General features: G+C 46.9%; 1 protein-coding gene across 1 annotated transcript in view; it reads right to left on the bottom strand.

Annotated features, from left to right (window-relative positions):
• Positions 1 to 17166, bottom strand: part of LOC133374479 (uncharacterized) — a 37124-nt gene that overhangs the window by 4274 nt on the left and 15684 nt on the right. Inside the window, exons 7-9 of the mRNA XM_061605503.1 lie at positions 10861 to 10928; positions 7537 to 7700; positions 5137 to 5368 (exon numbers count right to left, since the gene is read on the bottom strand). Of these exons, the coding sequence (XP_061461487.1) occupies positions 5137 to 5368; positions 7537 to 7700; positions 10861 to 10928 (464 nt within the window). The remainder of the gene's footprint in view (positions 1 to 5136; positions 5369 to 7536; positions 7701 to 10860; positions 10929 to 17166) is intronic.

A 17166-nucleotide genomic window follows, 5' to 3' on the forward strand; every position in this document is an offset into this window, starting at 1 on the left:
CAAACAGGTGAAAAAACACAAAAAACTTCTGTAAAACATATGTTAAAACAACAACGAATACCTTAAAAATATATTTTTAAAACATTTTAAAACATCTTTAAAAACAAAACATCTTAAAAGCATATTTTTAAAAATATTTTAAAACATCTTTAAAAAGAATTCCAACACAGACGCAGCCTGGGATAAGGTCTCTACTTAAGAGGCTTGTTGAAAGAGGAAGGTCTCCAGTAGGCACCAAAAAGACAACACAGATGGCGCCTGTCTAATATGTCATAGATATTGCTTGCATATTGTACATAGGGTAAACCTTTTAGAGATTTTTAAAACAGTAAGTCATTTAGAAATACGTTTAAACAAACAAACAATAAATATGGACGTTGCATTCGGCATTACCACTCCTTCTAATAGTAGACTTAGGTTATGAGTGCCAGCAGGACTGCAGGCGAAACAGGGCAGCTGAGAAAGAAATGTTCTCAACATGGTTGGGGAAACCTCAAGGTTTGCGGAACTAACCTTCACGGTAAAAAAATACAGAAAAGCTTGAGGGGAAGGCGTGCAGTTCCTCTCCAAAACTGCCCCATGAGGACAGACCTGGCTCAACAGCTAAAGAATTGCAGAGTGTTGGTTAGTAAAAGAAACTCAACATTCCACGTGAAGAGAAATAGAGAAATAAATAGAAATTTAAGATATGCACAATATCCGATGTAACGCCCATAAAAAAAGTTTAATAATATTCCTCATAGTGTGGATGGGTGGATAGTTTCTTGTGCCTAATTACATCAAACAGGACCTGTAGTGTGGTGTCACCTACCCTGTGGAATTCCCTTAAAGAGTGTTATCCTTTTGGCACCTGCTGAAGACCTTCCTCTTTCAACAAGCCTTTTAAGTCGAGACCTTATCCCAGTCTGCGTCTGTGCTGGAATTGCTTTTTAAGATGTTCTTAAACCTTTTAAAAATGTTTTCAATCTTAGAAGATGTTTTGAAAGCTTTTCTTAAGAAACGTTTTTAAAGATGTTTTAATGTGTTTTAAAGTTTGTTTTCATGATGTTTTAAAGTTGTTAGTGTTTTCGTTTGCCGCCCTGGGCTCCTGCCAGGAGGAAGGGTGGGATATAAATCAACAAACAAACAAACAGACTCCGTCTTTCAATGAATCACCTTTCCCCTGCCTTCCTCCCGTCCTTAATATATTAGTGAGCTTCACCGTATTCACCTAGGTCTTTGATGGCTGAAGAGGGCTGTACCTGGCAACCTGAAGACCACCGAGGAAGGAATGTCACTAAGCTGTGTTTTAGAATATTTTGTTATTGCCATTGTGTTTAGGAATGTTTTTAAACTGTTTTTAACATGTTTTTCTTTTTTCTTGCTTGTGTTTGCCTCCCTGGACTCCTTCAGGAGGAAGGGTGGGATATAAATTAAATTAAAATTAAAATTAAATAAAATAAATATCTAACAAGTCCTTCCCTGTTCCTCAAAATCCATTCTTCTAGCTGATCACCCCTACTGGGGACTTAACAGAAGAAAACTTGATTGGCGGATTACAAACCTTGACATTCCAGCTTCTGACCTGACTTTGATTGCAAAATAGGCTAAATTGTGAGGAGGTGGGTGGGTGATTTGCCTCGCCTTAGGAGGCCAAAAGCTGGGCATCAACATTCGACTATTATGCCTGTTTGCCGCATGCGCAGGATACAAGGCGGATGACAAGCAGCAGAGCCCTGTTTTGTTCGCGCGCCACAGAATTGCACAACCCAAGTTTCTAGCCCTCAGGGCTGCGGAAGTGGCTGTGGAAATGCAGCAGCTGTCTCCACGGACAGGACTGAGTGTTTACAGGGGCAGGGCTTCTAGAATGCACGTTTGACCCGTGGAAGCCGGTGCCACAAGATCTGTTGAGGGCTACAGGAAATGCTCAGATTATTTGGCTGGGAGTGGGAGAGAAGACAGAGAGCCCCAGCCCACAATAAAATCTAAAAACCCTCTACTTTGACCCCCACCCCAGAGTTAACCAAACCATGCCCCCCCCTCCGGGGACCCAGGGGAGGCTGGGTCATTGGGATACGTCGGGCACTTCTTCACCAAACTCAGTCTGGCCTCAACCAGCTCGCACTTGCCCAGCCTTCCTACATACATCCAGTCCAAGACGTGATACTTCCTGCCATTTTCCTCCTCCTCCTCCCCCTCCTCCTTAGTCTCAGAGCTGTTCTTATTTATTAATTAAATTTATATCCCACCCTTCCTCCCAGGAGCCGCCCAGGGTGGCAAACAGAAACACTAAAAACCACTCTAAAACATCATAATAAAAAAAACAGACTTGAAAATATATTAAAACAAACGTCTTTGAAAACATCTTAAAAAGCAATTCCAACACAGACTGGGATAAGGTCTTCGCTTAAAAGGCTTGTTGAAAGAGCAGTCTTCAATAGGCACCAAAAGGATGACAGAGATGGCGCCTGTCTAATATTTAAGGGGAGGGAGTTCCACAGGGTATGTGCCGCCACGCTAAAGATCCGTTTCCTACATTGTGCGGAACAGACCTCCCGATAAAATGGTATTTGCAGGAGGCCCTCACCTGCAGAGCACAATGATCGACTGGGTATATAAGGGATAAGATGGTCTTTCAGGTATCCTGGTCCCAAGCTGCGTAGGGCTTTGTACACCAAAACTAGAACCTTGAACTTAGCCCAGTAGCTAATAGGTAGCCAGTGCAACTCTTTCAGCAGCGGGGTGACATGTGGGCAATACCCTGCCCCAGTAAGCAGTCGCATTGCCACATTTTGCACCAGCTGCAGCTTCCGGACCAACCTCAAGGGCAGCCCCACATAGAGCGCATTACAGTAATCCAGCCTGGAGGTTACCAGTGCACAGTCAACAATGCTCAGGCCACAGCTGTCTTACCAGCTGAAGCTGGTAAAAGGCACTCCTGGCCACTGAGGCCACCTGTGCCTCTAGCAACAAAGATGGATCCAGGAGCACCCCCAGGCTACGGACCTGCTCTTTCAGAGGGAGTACGACCCCATCCAAAGCAAGCAAATGACCAATTAAATGAACTCAGGAACCATCAACCCACAGCACCTCCGTCTTGCTAGAATTCAGGCTCAGTTTAATGGCCCTCATCCAGCCCACCACCGAGTCCAGGCAGCGGTCAAGGGCTTGTGGAACTCCACAGGGAAGAGGAGGATGGGGACAAAATTAGAATGAGTTGGCTCCACCCCTTATTGACTCTGGCTCCGCCCACTGTTGGGGCTCCCTGCCGTCCACCCCAGCAAGCGCCAGCCACCACTTCAGGGGCCATTGCGAAAGGTGGACCTCCAAGCTCAAATGTCTTTCTCAAAAGATTAGGCCAGCCTTCGCCAACCTGGTGCCCTCCATATGTTTTGGCCTGCAGTTCCTGTTGCCCGTACTGGCTGGGGCTGATGGGAGCTATAGTCCAAAAACATGTGGAGGGCACCAGTTTGGCGAAGGCTGGATGGGACAAATTCATCGGGGATAGGTCTGTCAAAGCATATCACGCATGACAGTAGTCAGCTCTCTGACACTGGAGGCCTTCAAGAGGCAGCTGGACAGCCATCTGTTGGGAATGCTTTGATTTGGATTCCTGCATCGAGCAGGGGGTGGACTAGATGGCCTTACAGACCCCTTCCAACTCTACTATTCTATGATTCTATGACAGTGAAATGGACCCTCTGGATTTAGCAGCAGTCTTTCCGCAGTTAACTGATGCTAAGGAACCCACTGGGAGGAATCAGCTCCAGCTTTTAAGGATCAGCTCAGATGCAATGCTTTCTTAACAAGAGGAAAAGGTACAAGTGAAGTTATTGGTGAAGCTTGTCCAGGGGTCTATTCTTTCTGGTCTGAAGTTGTTATCCATAGTGATTTTGTACTGGCAAAATCCTTGCTATTTGCAGATGTCCGTGCACTTTTAAATTATATTCCTGTTGTGTGGTGGAGGCGAGGTTAACAGCAGGACAACAAAAGTGGATTTTGCGAGCCCTTATGGTTGCTAAGAGACTTATACTTTGAACCTCGAAGGATAAACACCCACTGTCTACTACGCAATGGACTGAAGATCTCACCGTCCTGGCTATATTTGGACATATTTCATACAGACATCCATTTCGAATGGACTCCTATTTGGACATCTGGAGGGCTTATATTAACTGATTAACTCAAGATGCTTGTACTGATGTAATGTAAACTGATGCTGGTTTATTGTTATTAGTGGCATCCACATATTATTTCTTTCTTTAATTACTTTTAAATTTTTGTACCTTCAGCACTTTTATTTCATTTCATAATTTTTCCCCTTGTCTTTCCTTTCATTGTGAAATTTGCAAATAAAAAATTAATTTCAAAAAGCTATTGCTGAACAGGGTGTTCTGTTCGGGAAGAGGTGGTCCTGTGCCGTGACAGAAAAGGCCCTGTTGAAGGTCTCTCTCTTTCGCACACATACCTGGCGAGGTTGTTAATATCTGAGCAGATTTGTTTGGAAAGACACAGATCTTGGTGTATTTAGGATAGTTTCAAAACCGGCAAGATGTGTGTCCATATACCCAGTCTCCCTGCCTCCCTTAGCAAGCTAGCTGCCAAATTCTGTACTATCTGTGGTTTCCAGACTGTCTTCAAAGGAAGCCCCATGTAAAACACGCTGCAGTAGTCCGAACAGGATGCTCCCAGAGCTTGAATCACTGTGGCTGGTCTATCTCTGTGTAGCTGTAACTACATAGTTTTATGCACTTTTACCTGGAATGTCAAAAGCACTCAAGAAAACGAAGATTAAAGATTAAAAGGAAGGAAAACGGTATGAAAACCAGCAAAATCCTACCTGAACATCATTAAGAGCCAGATGAAATAAAAATGTTTTTATGCCTGCTGAAAATCCGCCACGGATGGGGCCGGAAGGAGATGCCCATAGCTAGGTGGTGGCATTAAAAGCACAGGCTCCTAACCCAATTTCCCATTGGCGGTGGCGATCTTGCAGACATCCTGGTCCTAAAACTTTTACTAGACAGGACCAGACTCTAGGGTTGCCATCTTCCCCACCAACCCCTGTGGCTGTGCTCTTTTAGGGACACAAGCGCATGTCCATCTTTCGTTTCAGCATAGGAGAGAAACGTCAGTAACGGCATCCTGGAAACTCACCCAGATGCCACACAGCTCCTGGCGCTCAGCACCCAGTTGTCCGCAATCAGGCTTCCCCCACAAACAGGACCTCTGCTTTTCAGCAGAATGGCAGCCCAAGGCCACCTCCCCTGCTCATTGAGAAGGCAGCCATCCCAGTTGGTGTTCTGATCTTCCTGGGTGCCTCCGCTGTTACTCACACCACTAATGCTGGACAGCCATGACAGCTTCAACAGGCACAATCCGTTGTAGTCTAAATTGGGGTGCGGGGGGAGAGAATCAGTTTGCATTAAGCATCAAACCTTCTTCTGGGTCGCTGATAACTGGGCTTGTTCACATTTTGCTTTTAAAAAAAAAATGACCTGAATTCTTCATCTTTTTTTTTTAAATCTTACTAATTTTTAAAACTATAATGAACATATATTCAACGTCTGTTACAATAAAGATATAAATAATAACAGCAGTAGTAGTAACAACAAAAACATGCAATTAAACAAATGATGATCTAGTCTCATATTCTGATGATGATTAAGAAATAGAGAGCAGCATTCAGTTAAGAGATTATTCTTACTTTCTCCTCGTCTTCTCCCAACCAGATTTGTTTTTTTTTTTCAATTAATTTTTATTCCAATTTTCAAAACCAAAACAATACAAAAACAACACAAATCAATAACTAGTACAATACAAAAAGAAATATATATATATATATATATAAAAAAGAAAGAATATTGACTTCCGATTTGTCATAGTTCAGCTATAAATCTATAATATATAACAAACCTATCTCTTAATAGATTATAAAATCACCTTCCTCCAACGGTTATCTTAGTTGGTTTCAAATCTCATTAACATCATATCATTTTAATCTTCCACAAAAAGTCAAAGAGAAGTTTCCAATCCTTGAGATATATGTCAATCAATTTTTTTTCTAAATAAACATGCCAGTTAATCCAACTCATCAAATCTACTAAGTCCAGTAATTTCAAATCGCTCTTCTGTCATTATCCATATTGGTTCCATCTTCCATCTTCCATCTTTACGCACCCAAAAATCTTGTTGTCATAGTCATATAATAAAAGTCTGATAGGAATTTCCTCCATCACAGATATTTTCTTGCCATCAAATCCAAACGTATCACTGAAGTGAACCAGATTTGTTAATTTATACATCACAGCTCTATTTAAACATTTCAATTTCCACTATATAGAGGGGCCAGGAGAGACAGTGTGGCGTAGTGGTTAAGGTGTTGGACTACGACAGAGGAGACCAGGGTTCGAATCCCCACACAGCCATGAAGCTCACTGGGTGACCTTGGGCCAGTCACTGCCTCTCAGCCTCAGAGGAAGGCAATGGTGAACCCCCTCTGAATACCACTTACGATGAAAACCCTCTTCATAGGGTCGCCATAAGTCAGAATCCACTTGAAGGCCGTACATTTACATTAGAGGGGCCAGTCTGGGGTACTGAAGCTTCAGGGCACTAAAGCTGTATCCTGGCAATCCTTCCGAGTCCCACCCACCCTCCTCCAGCTTTGCCCAGCTTCTGAGATTTCACCCAATATACTCCATGCCACAGCCCTGAAGACTAGAAACTTGAGAGAAGCGTGGGGTTTTAAAAAACTAAAGAGGAGATTCCCAGGGCACTGAATCCTGCCCCCAATCTACTGTGCTGGGGTTGGACAGCAGAACACAGATGGGCGTGGGCTCCCTGGATTGCGGGCGGACGATTTGGCACCTCCTAGTTGAGCAGGTCTATCTTTATTTCTAGATTACATACAAGTCTGTCCCTTGGCAAATACTCTGGCAACATTTGCATACTGTGCTTGGCTAGCATAGCATCTCCGAAGTAATCTTCACTAGGAGAAAAAACTAGGAGCAGAGTGCAAATTCCGGTGTTGGGTACAGAGCAGACGCCTGTGTGTATCCGACAGACTAAATCTGTAGGCTGGCAGTGGGTTAGCAATGCTTCTTAAGCAGGCAGAGTGATTCAAGGCATGCCTACTCAGAGGAAATTGTGGCTCACTCTGGAGGGGATTATTCTCAGGTTAAGTGTGCATTCTCTTTGTGATTTCAGCGCAGAGACTAAGCAGCCTTGTGGCCGGTGTTGCTTGGGAATTCTAAGGGGGAAAAAAATCAGTGCAGTTTTGAAGTAAGAGCAGCTTGCAAAAACCATTTCTAAGATGGTCCCTCCCCCTCCCCAGGCTCACACCCTAAAAAGACACAGCACACGAGGAAAAGGGAATGAGAGGGAGAAGGAAAAACACAAGTTCGAGCCCAAGCTCTTAAAAGCTACAGCCAACGTCAGTGATGGTGATGGTTCCCTTGCTCTTCTGTGCAGCCATCAAAGGCAGAGGAGCTCTGCCATCCTGGGCATCTGGCAACCTCACGAAGGGCCCAAGGAACGGCAGCGAGGAAGGCTCACCTTCAACCTGGATGCTGTCTGTGTTCACCAGGACTCCAGCTTTGTTCGGAGTTTCCTGGAAGCCGTGGATCATTTCCTGGGCCACACTGTTGGGGCTCACTGTCAACGCGCAGGCGCTGCTGTGGAACCTCAGTATGAAATCCACTCTGACATTTGGTCCAGCCCTGCAAAGAAAACAGGAGAGGGAAGGCACCCGAAGAGGTTCTCCAGCCCAACCTCTGCTGGGTTGCCCTTGAAACAAGGCGTAGCGCGGAGACAGGCGCAGTGCATCGTGACACAGCGTCTGCTTTACACGCAGAAGGCCCCAGGTTCAAATCCCAGCATCTGCAGGCAGGGCTGGGAGAGACCTTTGCCTAAAACCCTAGAGAGCCGCTACCAGTCAGTGCAGACATTACTGAGCAAGATGGCTCAATGGCCTGACTTGAGATAAAGCTGCTTCCTACATTTGTAGGAAAGGTTGTCGCACGTGTGGCTCTTTGGTTTAGAGAAAAGGGGAGTCAGAGGTGACATGGTAGAAGTGTACAAAGTTATGCATGGCATGGAGAAAGTGGATAGAGAAAAGTTTTTCTCCCTCTCTCATAACACTAAAACCTGCGGGCATCCAACGAAGCTGAAGGTTGAGAGATTCAGGACAGACAAAAGAAAGGGCTTCTTTAAACAGCACCAAGTTAACCTATGGCGTTTGCTCCCACAAGAGGTGGGGACGGCCAGCAACTTGGATGGCTTTAAAACAGGGTTAGACATATTCATAAGGCTATCGATGGCTACTAGCCACAATGGCTATAACCTTCCTCCATAGTCGGAGGTGGTATACTTCCAAACAGCAGTTGCTGCAAACCGCAGGAGGGGAGAGTGCTCTTGTACTCAGGTCCTGCTTTTGGGCTTCCACTGGGACATCTACTTGGCCTCTATGAGGAGAGACTGAAAGAACTGGGCATGTTTAGCCTGGAGAAGAGAAGACTGAGGGGAGATATGATAGCACTCTTCAAGTACATGAAAGGTTGCCACACAGAGGAGGGCTGGGATCTCTTCTCGATCGTCCCAGAGTGCAGGACACAGAATAATGGGCTCAAGTTGCAGGAAGCCAGATTTCGACTGGACATCAGGAAAAACTTCCTAACTGTTAGAGCCATACGACAATGGAACCAATGACCTAGAGAGGCGCTCCAACACTGGAGGCCTTCAAGAGGCAGCTGGACAGCCATCTGTCGGGAATACTTTGATTTGGATTCCTGCATTGATCAGGGGGTTGGACTTGATGGCCTTATAGGACCCTTCCAACTCTACTGTTCTATGATTCTATGAGAACAGAACACTAGACTAGATGGGCACTGGCCGGTTCCAGCAGCCAGGCTCTTCTTACATCCTTATTTTTCCTGCCAGTAAATATTTTCTATCTCGCAATACCACTAAGCTTTGTACATCAATAAACCGCCGCATTCATTTCAGCAGCGGTTTGAGCATGTGGCCTTTCTGAGGTTGCGCTTTGCTCCTTATTCCAATGAGCCACTGCTGAGAAAATGCAGCCAGGGTGAAAGGATCCAATGAAGGGTGACGCACAATTGGCCAGAGTTTGACGCGGTGTGCGTGAGCCCTGATTGGGTCTCCAGATTTACAGTCCCGGCATAAGGATGGGGCTCTCCCATTGTCTCCGGTTTCTGAGACTGACTCCTCTTTAGCCAGGAAAGCGGGCAGGGGGAGCAGGAGCTCTGGAACATCATGTTGATTGCGCGACAGGGCCTTTCGCTACAGGTCTCTTGAGAGGGCAGGACCACCAGAAGAAAAGGCTCCACAAGCCTTCAAATCAGCAATGATCTGTGGTTGCGAGACATCTTCCCTAGCTCAGCCAGCAGGGCCCATTTGGAGCTGGTCAGAGTCCTGATCTGATTTGGCTTGGGCTCTAGGAATAACAACAGCTGGTATAGCCCAGTGGGGAGGAGAGCCTGGCTGGGAGTCCAGAGTCTGTGAGTTCCAATCCCCGCTCGTGTCTCCTGGGTGTCAAGGGCCAGCTAAAGATCACCCCCACAGGGAGTGGCTCAGGGGTGACGTGCCCTGCCACCTATGCAGCCGTGGGCAAGCTGCAGAGTTCCAAGGAGCCCAGTTGCCCCCCAGTGGGCAGTTGCGGACAAGGAAGGGGCTGGCTTGTGCAGCTGTGGCAAGCTGAGCAGGCCCTAGCCAGCTGGGGAGGACTAGCCTCAGAGGGAGGCAATGGTAAACCCCCTCTGGATACCGCTTACCATGAAAACCCTATTCGTAGGGTAGCCATAAGTCGGAATCAACTTGAAGGCAGCCCATTTCCACTTCCTAGTAATAATGATCATTGGACTCAATGGCCTTACAGGCTCCTTCCAAACTCTGTGACTCGAGGGTGTTATGATCATTTTCCCTGCACGCCTGAAGACCCAGCAGGACAGGATAGGCGCCTTGAACAAGCCGCTCTGAGCCCCTGTTAAGTCCCAGTCTGAGAGTCTCAAAAGCTTTCACGTGAATTCCAAAATGCTTCCACCCCCTGTGCTCTGACGGGGAGGGCAGGAGCTCCGGGGAGAGCCAAGCATTCCTTTCATAGAGACCCATCAAGCTGTTTGAGGGGAAGCCTAAACTCGAGAGAAAAAGAGAGACCCCTGCCTGAAACCCTGGAGAGCTGCTGCCAGTCTGGGCAGACAACACTGAACTAGATGGACAAGTGGTTGGTATAAAGCAGTTTCCTCTCCCCGTCTTTAAATCAGCCCTTTATTCAGAATCATGACTAGGATCTTGCCTTCCTTTTAAGTAAAGGACCGCAGCTTAGTGGCCCACACTTTGCAAAAAGGTCCCGGGTTCAGTTCCCAGCATCTCCAGACAGGGCTGGGAGAGACCTTTGCCTAAAAGGAACTCAAGATAGGAAGCAGACCTTTAGTGTAGTGGCACCGACCTTTTGGAATTCCCTCCCCTTAAATATTAGACATGCACCGTCTCTGTTATCTTTTCGGCGCCTGCTGAAGACTTTCCTCTTTCAACAAGCCTTTTAAGCAGATACCATATCCCAGTCTGTGTCTGTGTTGGAACTGCTGTTTAAGATGTTTTTAAAGCTTTCTTTAAAAAAAAAAAAGATGTTTTGTTATGTTTTTAAGGATGTTTCGTTGTAATATATTTTAAAGTCTGCTTTATGGTGTTTTAGTGTGTTTTTAGCACTTTGGTTTGCCACCCTGGGCTCCTACTGGGAGGAAGGGTGGGATATAAATCTAATACATAATAATAAGATAAATAGATAGATACACAGAATGTCAAGAGTCAAAGGAAGATGGACTTGTTTTCTTTACTCCAAAGGCCAACCGGTGAACCTACCCCAGTGCCAGGACAGATGACCCCCGATATAGCAGTCTTAACGCACTCTTGGCAAACGCGTTGCTGATCTGAAAAGAGAGAAAGAAAAAAAAGACAGACAGGCGTAAGTGAGAACCTGGTTGCAAACATGTTTTTATGCACTGAACAACACACTCCAGTTCCCGTCTTCCCCGGTCAGCATGCTCAATGGTCAGAGGATGATGGGAGTCATAGTCTAACAATGCGTGGCAGGCTACCTCTGCCCAAGGCCCACTTCTGACTCTTGGCCATGGGGGTGGCAAAGGGGGGGGGAAACAGGGGGAAGGGATGACAGAGAGAAAAAGGGGACATCAGAAAGAGAGACAACGGGGGGCCCTAATTCTGCTCTAAACCCGCCCACATTGGCTCCAAGCCTCACTAGTTTAAAAGCAGAGGCAGCGCTTCTGGGTGGCCATCTGATCACTTTCCCCGATGAACCCGAGTGAACTTGCTTTCCAACAGCCTTGCACAGCAGCAAATCCTTCCCTGCGATCTGTCTCTCTCTCTCTCTCCCATTGCTTGACCAGAGCCTGCGGTTGCATTCTGAATGACAGCCACAAGGAGGAGAGCGACTGGCACCCAAACTTTGTTTCCTGGGACCCCGGGTTTTGATCCTGGCGAACTCCGATGACCCCTTTGGCACTAACACCGCCTCTTGTCCAACCTGCTTCGAACAAGGAACTTTGTACCCTCCCCTCAAGGCTGCTCCCGATTTAGGTGTGGGTGTCAGATGAGTTTATGGCGCTCGGGAGAGAAAGTGCAGAAGGCCCAATCTTCACCTCGGGGGGGGGGGCTTTCACAATGAACTGAGGCCCAGCCAGGAGCGTGACCAGATGCCAAGGGAGATGGGCCCCTGTACTTCTGCATAAATTTCTAAGGAATTCACCTCTGCTTTCTTTACAGCATTTTCCAAACCTCCCATCCATTAGTCAAAAAGCCTTCAGAGCAGCTTGCAAAAACAATTTCTAAGACGGTGCCTCCCTAGGCTCACACCCTAAAAAGACATGGCACACGAGGAAAGAGAAACGAGAGGGAGGAGGAAAGAAAAGCAAGCTCGAGCACAAATTCTTGAAAGTTACACCCAGCCTCAGTGACAGCGCTTGGAATCCTCTTCTGCACAGCCATCAAAGGCAGAGGAGCTTGGCATGTGGCAACCCCACCACCTGGCTAAGTCCTGGAGGTGGGTGGAGATACCAGGATAATAAAGCCTTAATTCCTGTCCCATATGTTACAGGGGCTGGCTACAATTACTTGCTGTTGAGGGAAAGGCCATCTGCATATGCTTAGAGGCACGATGTCTTATTCTCCCTCCTTCAGCAAATTGGAGGACTGGCACCTTCTCTCGCGCCAGTCCCTGTCACTGTCGGAGATACTGCTTGAATTACTGTGTTTGGCAGGTCTATACATTTATCTCCTGCTGCTACGAAACTGCTCGATGATGTAGACGGGATGCTATCCTCGGGATTCAACGTCTCTTCTTCTGCGGTTACAGAATTGTCGCTCTCCACAACTCAGTTTTTTGTAGGAGGAACTAATTAACTCCTTTCACTCTGATTGACTCCAATCAGAGCACGTTAGAAGACTCTTCTCAGTGGCTAAACACTCATTTCATTCTGATTGGCTCATAGGGCGCTGGAGACATACAGACCCTGCTGGGACCTGGCTCCAAAACAGTAAAGGGTCTAAGACTCGGGGGGGGGGCAGGCTCTGGACAATGATGTCCCTGCTCCCTACTGAGCATTGTGTCAATAACTGAGCACTCGATGGCAGTGAGGATAGCAAAGAAAGAAGTAGATGGAGAGGTGTGATTTGCAATGGGCAAAATGGCAGCAAGCGATCAGTGATGCATCTTACCACCTGTGGGCAAAGGACCCATGTTCCTGCCTTGGAGCCAGAGGCGCTGATCTGACCTGGAATGTTGAGCGATTTGTGAAAGGCACTTCATATGCTCACGGGCCTATTGCAAATGTCGGCCCTGGTACAGTTCTTCCAATACTAACCTTAGATTAGGCCCCCATCCTGCTTTGGGAGGTTTTTTGGTCTTTCACCGCCAGTTTCACAATCTCACCTCTCTTCTCTCCCCAAGGGTTAATGGACCCGAAAGTCGGGTTAGGCAGAGTTGCAGAAGAGGGAATTCTCTTTGTCCTAAGGAGAGGGAAAAGAGAATTCCCTCTTCTGCAACTCTGCCTAACCTGACTTTCGGGTCCATTAACCCTTGGGGAGAGAAGAGAGACGAGATTGTGAAACTGGTGGTGAAAGACCAAAAAACCTCCCAAACACTGTCCTGTGTTCACCTTTTGCCTCTTCAGAGGCAAACGGAACCATCGATTTAACAACATCAGTCCCAGGTTTTGACTGGTTCACCACTGCGATGAATTAGTGGGATCTTTAACTGCCGCATAATGAGCGTGGCAGACAAAGCCTTCTCACCATTTGGAACAGAACAGGCACCCCAAAGTAGTTTTGCCCGAGGCAATGATGTACCAGAGGGAGAGTCCAACTCCGAGACCTTTTTTCAAGGATAGCTGCAATGACATCACCTGCAATGACATCAGCTGCCAGAGCGTCGGGGAAAGCGATAATGAGCCTTTCACATTTGTTGCTGACAGACTAGCCTAAGGGGAAACGAGGAAAAGAGTCAAGCAGAGGCTGGGTACTTCTTTTCTTTGAGGAGGTTCCTACTTCAGGGTAGCAGTTTAAATGGTAACACTACTTTGCAAGATTGTTTGCTCAACAAATCTAAGAGCTGCATCTGAACTCACCGAAGATCTTTGGCTGAACTGTTTTACAAGGTGAAGCCGTGCAGTCAGAAGAATGGCTGAGTTCAAGGGAGCACCCAGGAAACCACCCAGGATTGCAGTCATGCTGCTCCTGATACATTGGGTATTATGGTCTGTGTGTGTATCTATATATCAATATATTTTACACTCACACTACTGCTCCCAAGCAACTCTGGGAGTTTTGTGGAATGCAAATCTCTGCAGTAGAATAGACAGATGCTTGCAACCTTGCCTCAGAGGAATTTCTACTGCTCCCTGAAGGCTTTCAAACTCGAGTCGGGCTGGAGGGAAACCTGAGCAATGGTTCTTCAGAGCCAGGAATCATCAGGGCCACGATGCGTGCCTGGGCCTGGAGAATGTGACGTCATTATGAAAGGGAGTACCCGTGAGCATGTGCAAAGTGCCTTTCACTAATTGCTCAACATTCCAGTCAGATCAGCACCCGCGGGTCCAAGGCAGGAACTAATAGCCACTGCCCCATGTGGTGAGACGCAGCACTGCAGCTTCTCAGGGAAGAGCCTCCCATGCTGGCTCCTCCCAGGCAGGACAGAGTATAAATGGGCTTCCCATCATTGGTGGAGCTTCGCTTGAGCAACAATGTCCAGCTGAGTTCCAACACATCATTTTCCTTGCTCACCCTTGACAGCCAGTCTCTAGGGTGAGTAAGGGGAATATTTCCTACATCTTCAGAAGCCATTTCTCATGCTGCAGCAGCAGAGAACTCAGATTGACTGGCCAAAATTCCATCTTCGGCACATGATAAAGCTATCTAAGTGCTCTCCTTCTTGGTAGATGGTCACTTTGCCCAAGATGAATATCCAAGGTTCTCCAGCCTTGCATCCGAGTATATAAGAATTCTATAAACAAAGCCCCTCCTCGCTGTATCTCCTTTTTCATGTTAAAAAGCAAGTAAGCCTATGCCAAATATTTACAGAAAATATCGTCCCGTGCATGATGAGGGCCCTTCTAACAAAATGGTTTAACAGTTACGTGCCTTTTCACTGGCCCTCTTCTTGTTTCTGCTTGGAACAATGATCCTAGCCAATCAGCGATCACATAGTCAAGCAGATGTGGCTATACAGCAACACCACCAAGCCAATTCCAAATGAGGGCAATCCTTCCAGCTGAACGGGTGAACACTTTCACCTCCCACTCACTGCTCCCCTTCCTTGCTGAAAAAAATCATGACAGGGGTGTGCCCTTTCAGGAGGTAAAAATGTTTGTGAAAAGCACCAGGACTATTTCCATAGGAGGGAAAATCAGCCCATATTGTCTTTGAAGGCATAATTATTTGCATTAAACAGCTTGAATTGCTGCCGTCTTCAGTTTGAAAAGGATGGGCTTGTTGTCTGAGCAACTTCCTCAGCCAGAGAAAGGGCAAATATGTTTTGTTCATTAGAAAGAGAAGATAATTATATGTTGTTTTGCTAATCCTCTTGTGATCACTTCTCTAGAAGCTGAAAACTCTGTGTGGGATAACAAAGGATATTAAGAACCGTCCAGCATTATTGCCCCATTTTCAGCAACGGAGCAGCAATATTTAAAGCAACATCATTAGATCCCCATTATTAAAGTCACACAGAAGCTGGGTAGCCTGTAATTTGGGAGGTGAAACAATTTGCATCATTTGAGGTTGGCATCTTGCAACAAGAATATTGCGCCCGCAACAGAGCTGGCTCTAATGCCATCACCCCAAGGCTCTATTTACAGTATTTATTTACAGCAGTTTTAATCCGGCTCTTCCTGTGCCCCCAAACAGCTTGCAAAACGTTAGCGATAAGTCCCTGCTCTCAGGCTTATAATTGGAAAAGAGACAACACTGAGTCAAGCCTGACCACTGTTGTTCACACGCTGGTAATCTCCAGGATGGATTACTGTAATGCACTCTATGTGGGGCTGCCCTTGAGGTTGGTCCAGAAGTTGCAGCTGGTACAAAATGTGGCGGCGAGACTGCTCACTGGGGCAGGGTATCGCCAACATGTCACCCCGCTGCTGAAAGCATTGCACTGGCTGCCCATTTGCTACCGGGCCAAGTTCAAGGTTCTAGTCTTGGTGTACAAAGCCCTATACAGCTTGGGACCAGTTACCTGAAAGATCGTCTGACTCCTTACATACCCAGTCGATCACTGTGCTGTGCAGGGGAGGGCCTCCTGCAGATATCATCTTATCAGGAGTCCATTCCGCACAACAAAGGAAGCGGACCTTTAGTATGGTGGCATCTTTCCTGTGGAATTCCCTCCCCTTAAATATTAGGCAGGCGCCATCTTTTCGGCACCTACTGAAGACCTTCCTCTTTCAACAAGACTTTTAAGGAGAGACCTTATCCCAGTCTGCTACTGAAGACCTTCCTCTTTCAACAAGCCTTTTAAGGAGAGACCTTATCCCAGTCTGCTACTGAAGACCTTCCTCTCTCAACAAGCCTTTTAAGGAGAGACCTTATCCCAGTCTGCTACTGAAGACCTTCCTCTTTCAACAAGCCTTTTAAGGAGAGACCTTATCCCAGTCTGCGTCTGTGCTGGAATTGTTTTTTAAGATGTTTTGTTTTTAAGATGTGGTTAAAGATGTTTTCAGTGTTTTATCACTTGTTTGCCACTCTGGGCTCCCTCAAGGAGGAAGGGTGGGCTATAAATGTAATATATTAATACACGCACACACACACAGACACACACCCTTTCAATCTATGCTTAAAAGGGGTTGTAAGGAACACAGGAAGCTGCTTATCCTGAGTCAGACCCCCAAAGCCCATCTAGCTCAGCAGTACTGACACTGACTGGCAGGGGTTCTCCAGGGTTTGGGGCAAGAGTCTTTCCCCAGCCCTACCGGACAATGTTGGGAATTGTGCCTGGGACCTTCTGGGTGCAAAGCAGGCGTTCTGCCCCTGGAGTTGTGGCCCTTTACAAGGGAACAGGGTGGATGGCAATGTTTATTTTATGAATGAGGCAACCCAATACAGGCTGTAGCCAAATAAAAGCACCAATAAGCATCGATGATACATCAGCATAAAAACCTGATCAAATACAACAACGTGCAACCATAAAACAGACACAAGAAACAATCTGTTGGAAGACTCGGGACGGGCAAAAGAAAGAACTTCACACAGTGCAGTTATACTGTGGAACTCACAAGAGGAAGTGAAGGCCGCCAACCTGGAGAAGACCTGTCCTGGGAGTGAGTACCTGAGCATCTGGGTGCTTGCTTGCTCGCTCCTTTGGGTTGCTGTCCCTCGAGACAGCTGAAGTCCCCAGTAAGTGCTGCAAGGACTGAGACCCCCTGCCTGACCCTGGCTCCAGAGGGAGGCTGCAGTTAATCTTGCAGCCTCTTGCAACAGCTCCTGACTGGGTCAGAGGCATATAAGCCCGGCTACCCTTGGGCAGTAGATTGGTTGCCACTGAAGGGTTGTCCCTTGGGGAGCCCCTTAGGGAGTCCCAAGGGCGAGGGCGCTACCCCCTTCTATTTTTAAAAAAACCAATCTGGAGGAGATTGGTAGTGGGGAGGGTGTATGGTGCAT

This window comes from Rhineura floridana, chromosome 21, assembly GCF_030035675.1.
Source record: "Rhineura floridana isolate rRhiFlo1 chromosome 21, rRhiFlo1.hap2, whole genome shotgun sequence".
In the NCBI taxonomy this organism is placed as follows: Eukaryota; Metazoa; Chordata; class Lepidosauria; order Squamata; family Rhineuridae; genus Rhineura; species Rhineura floridana.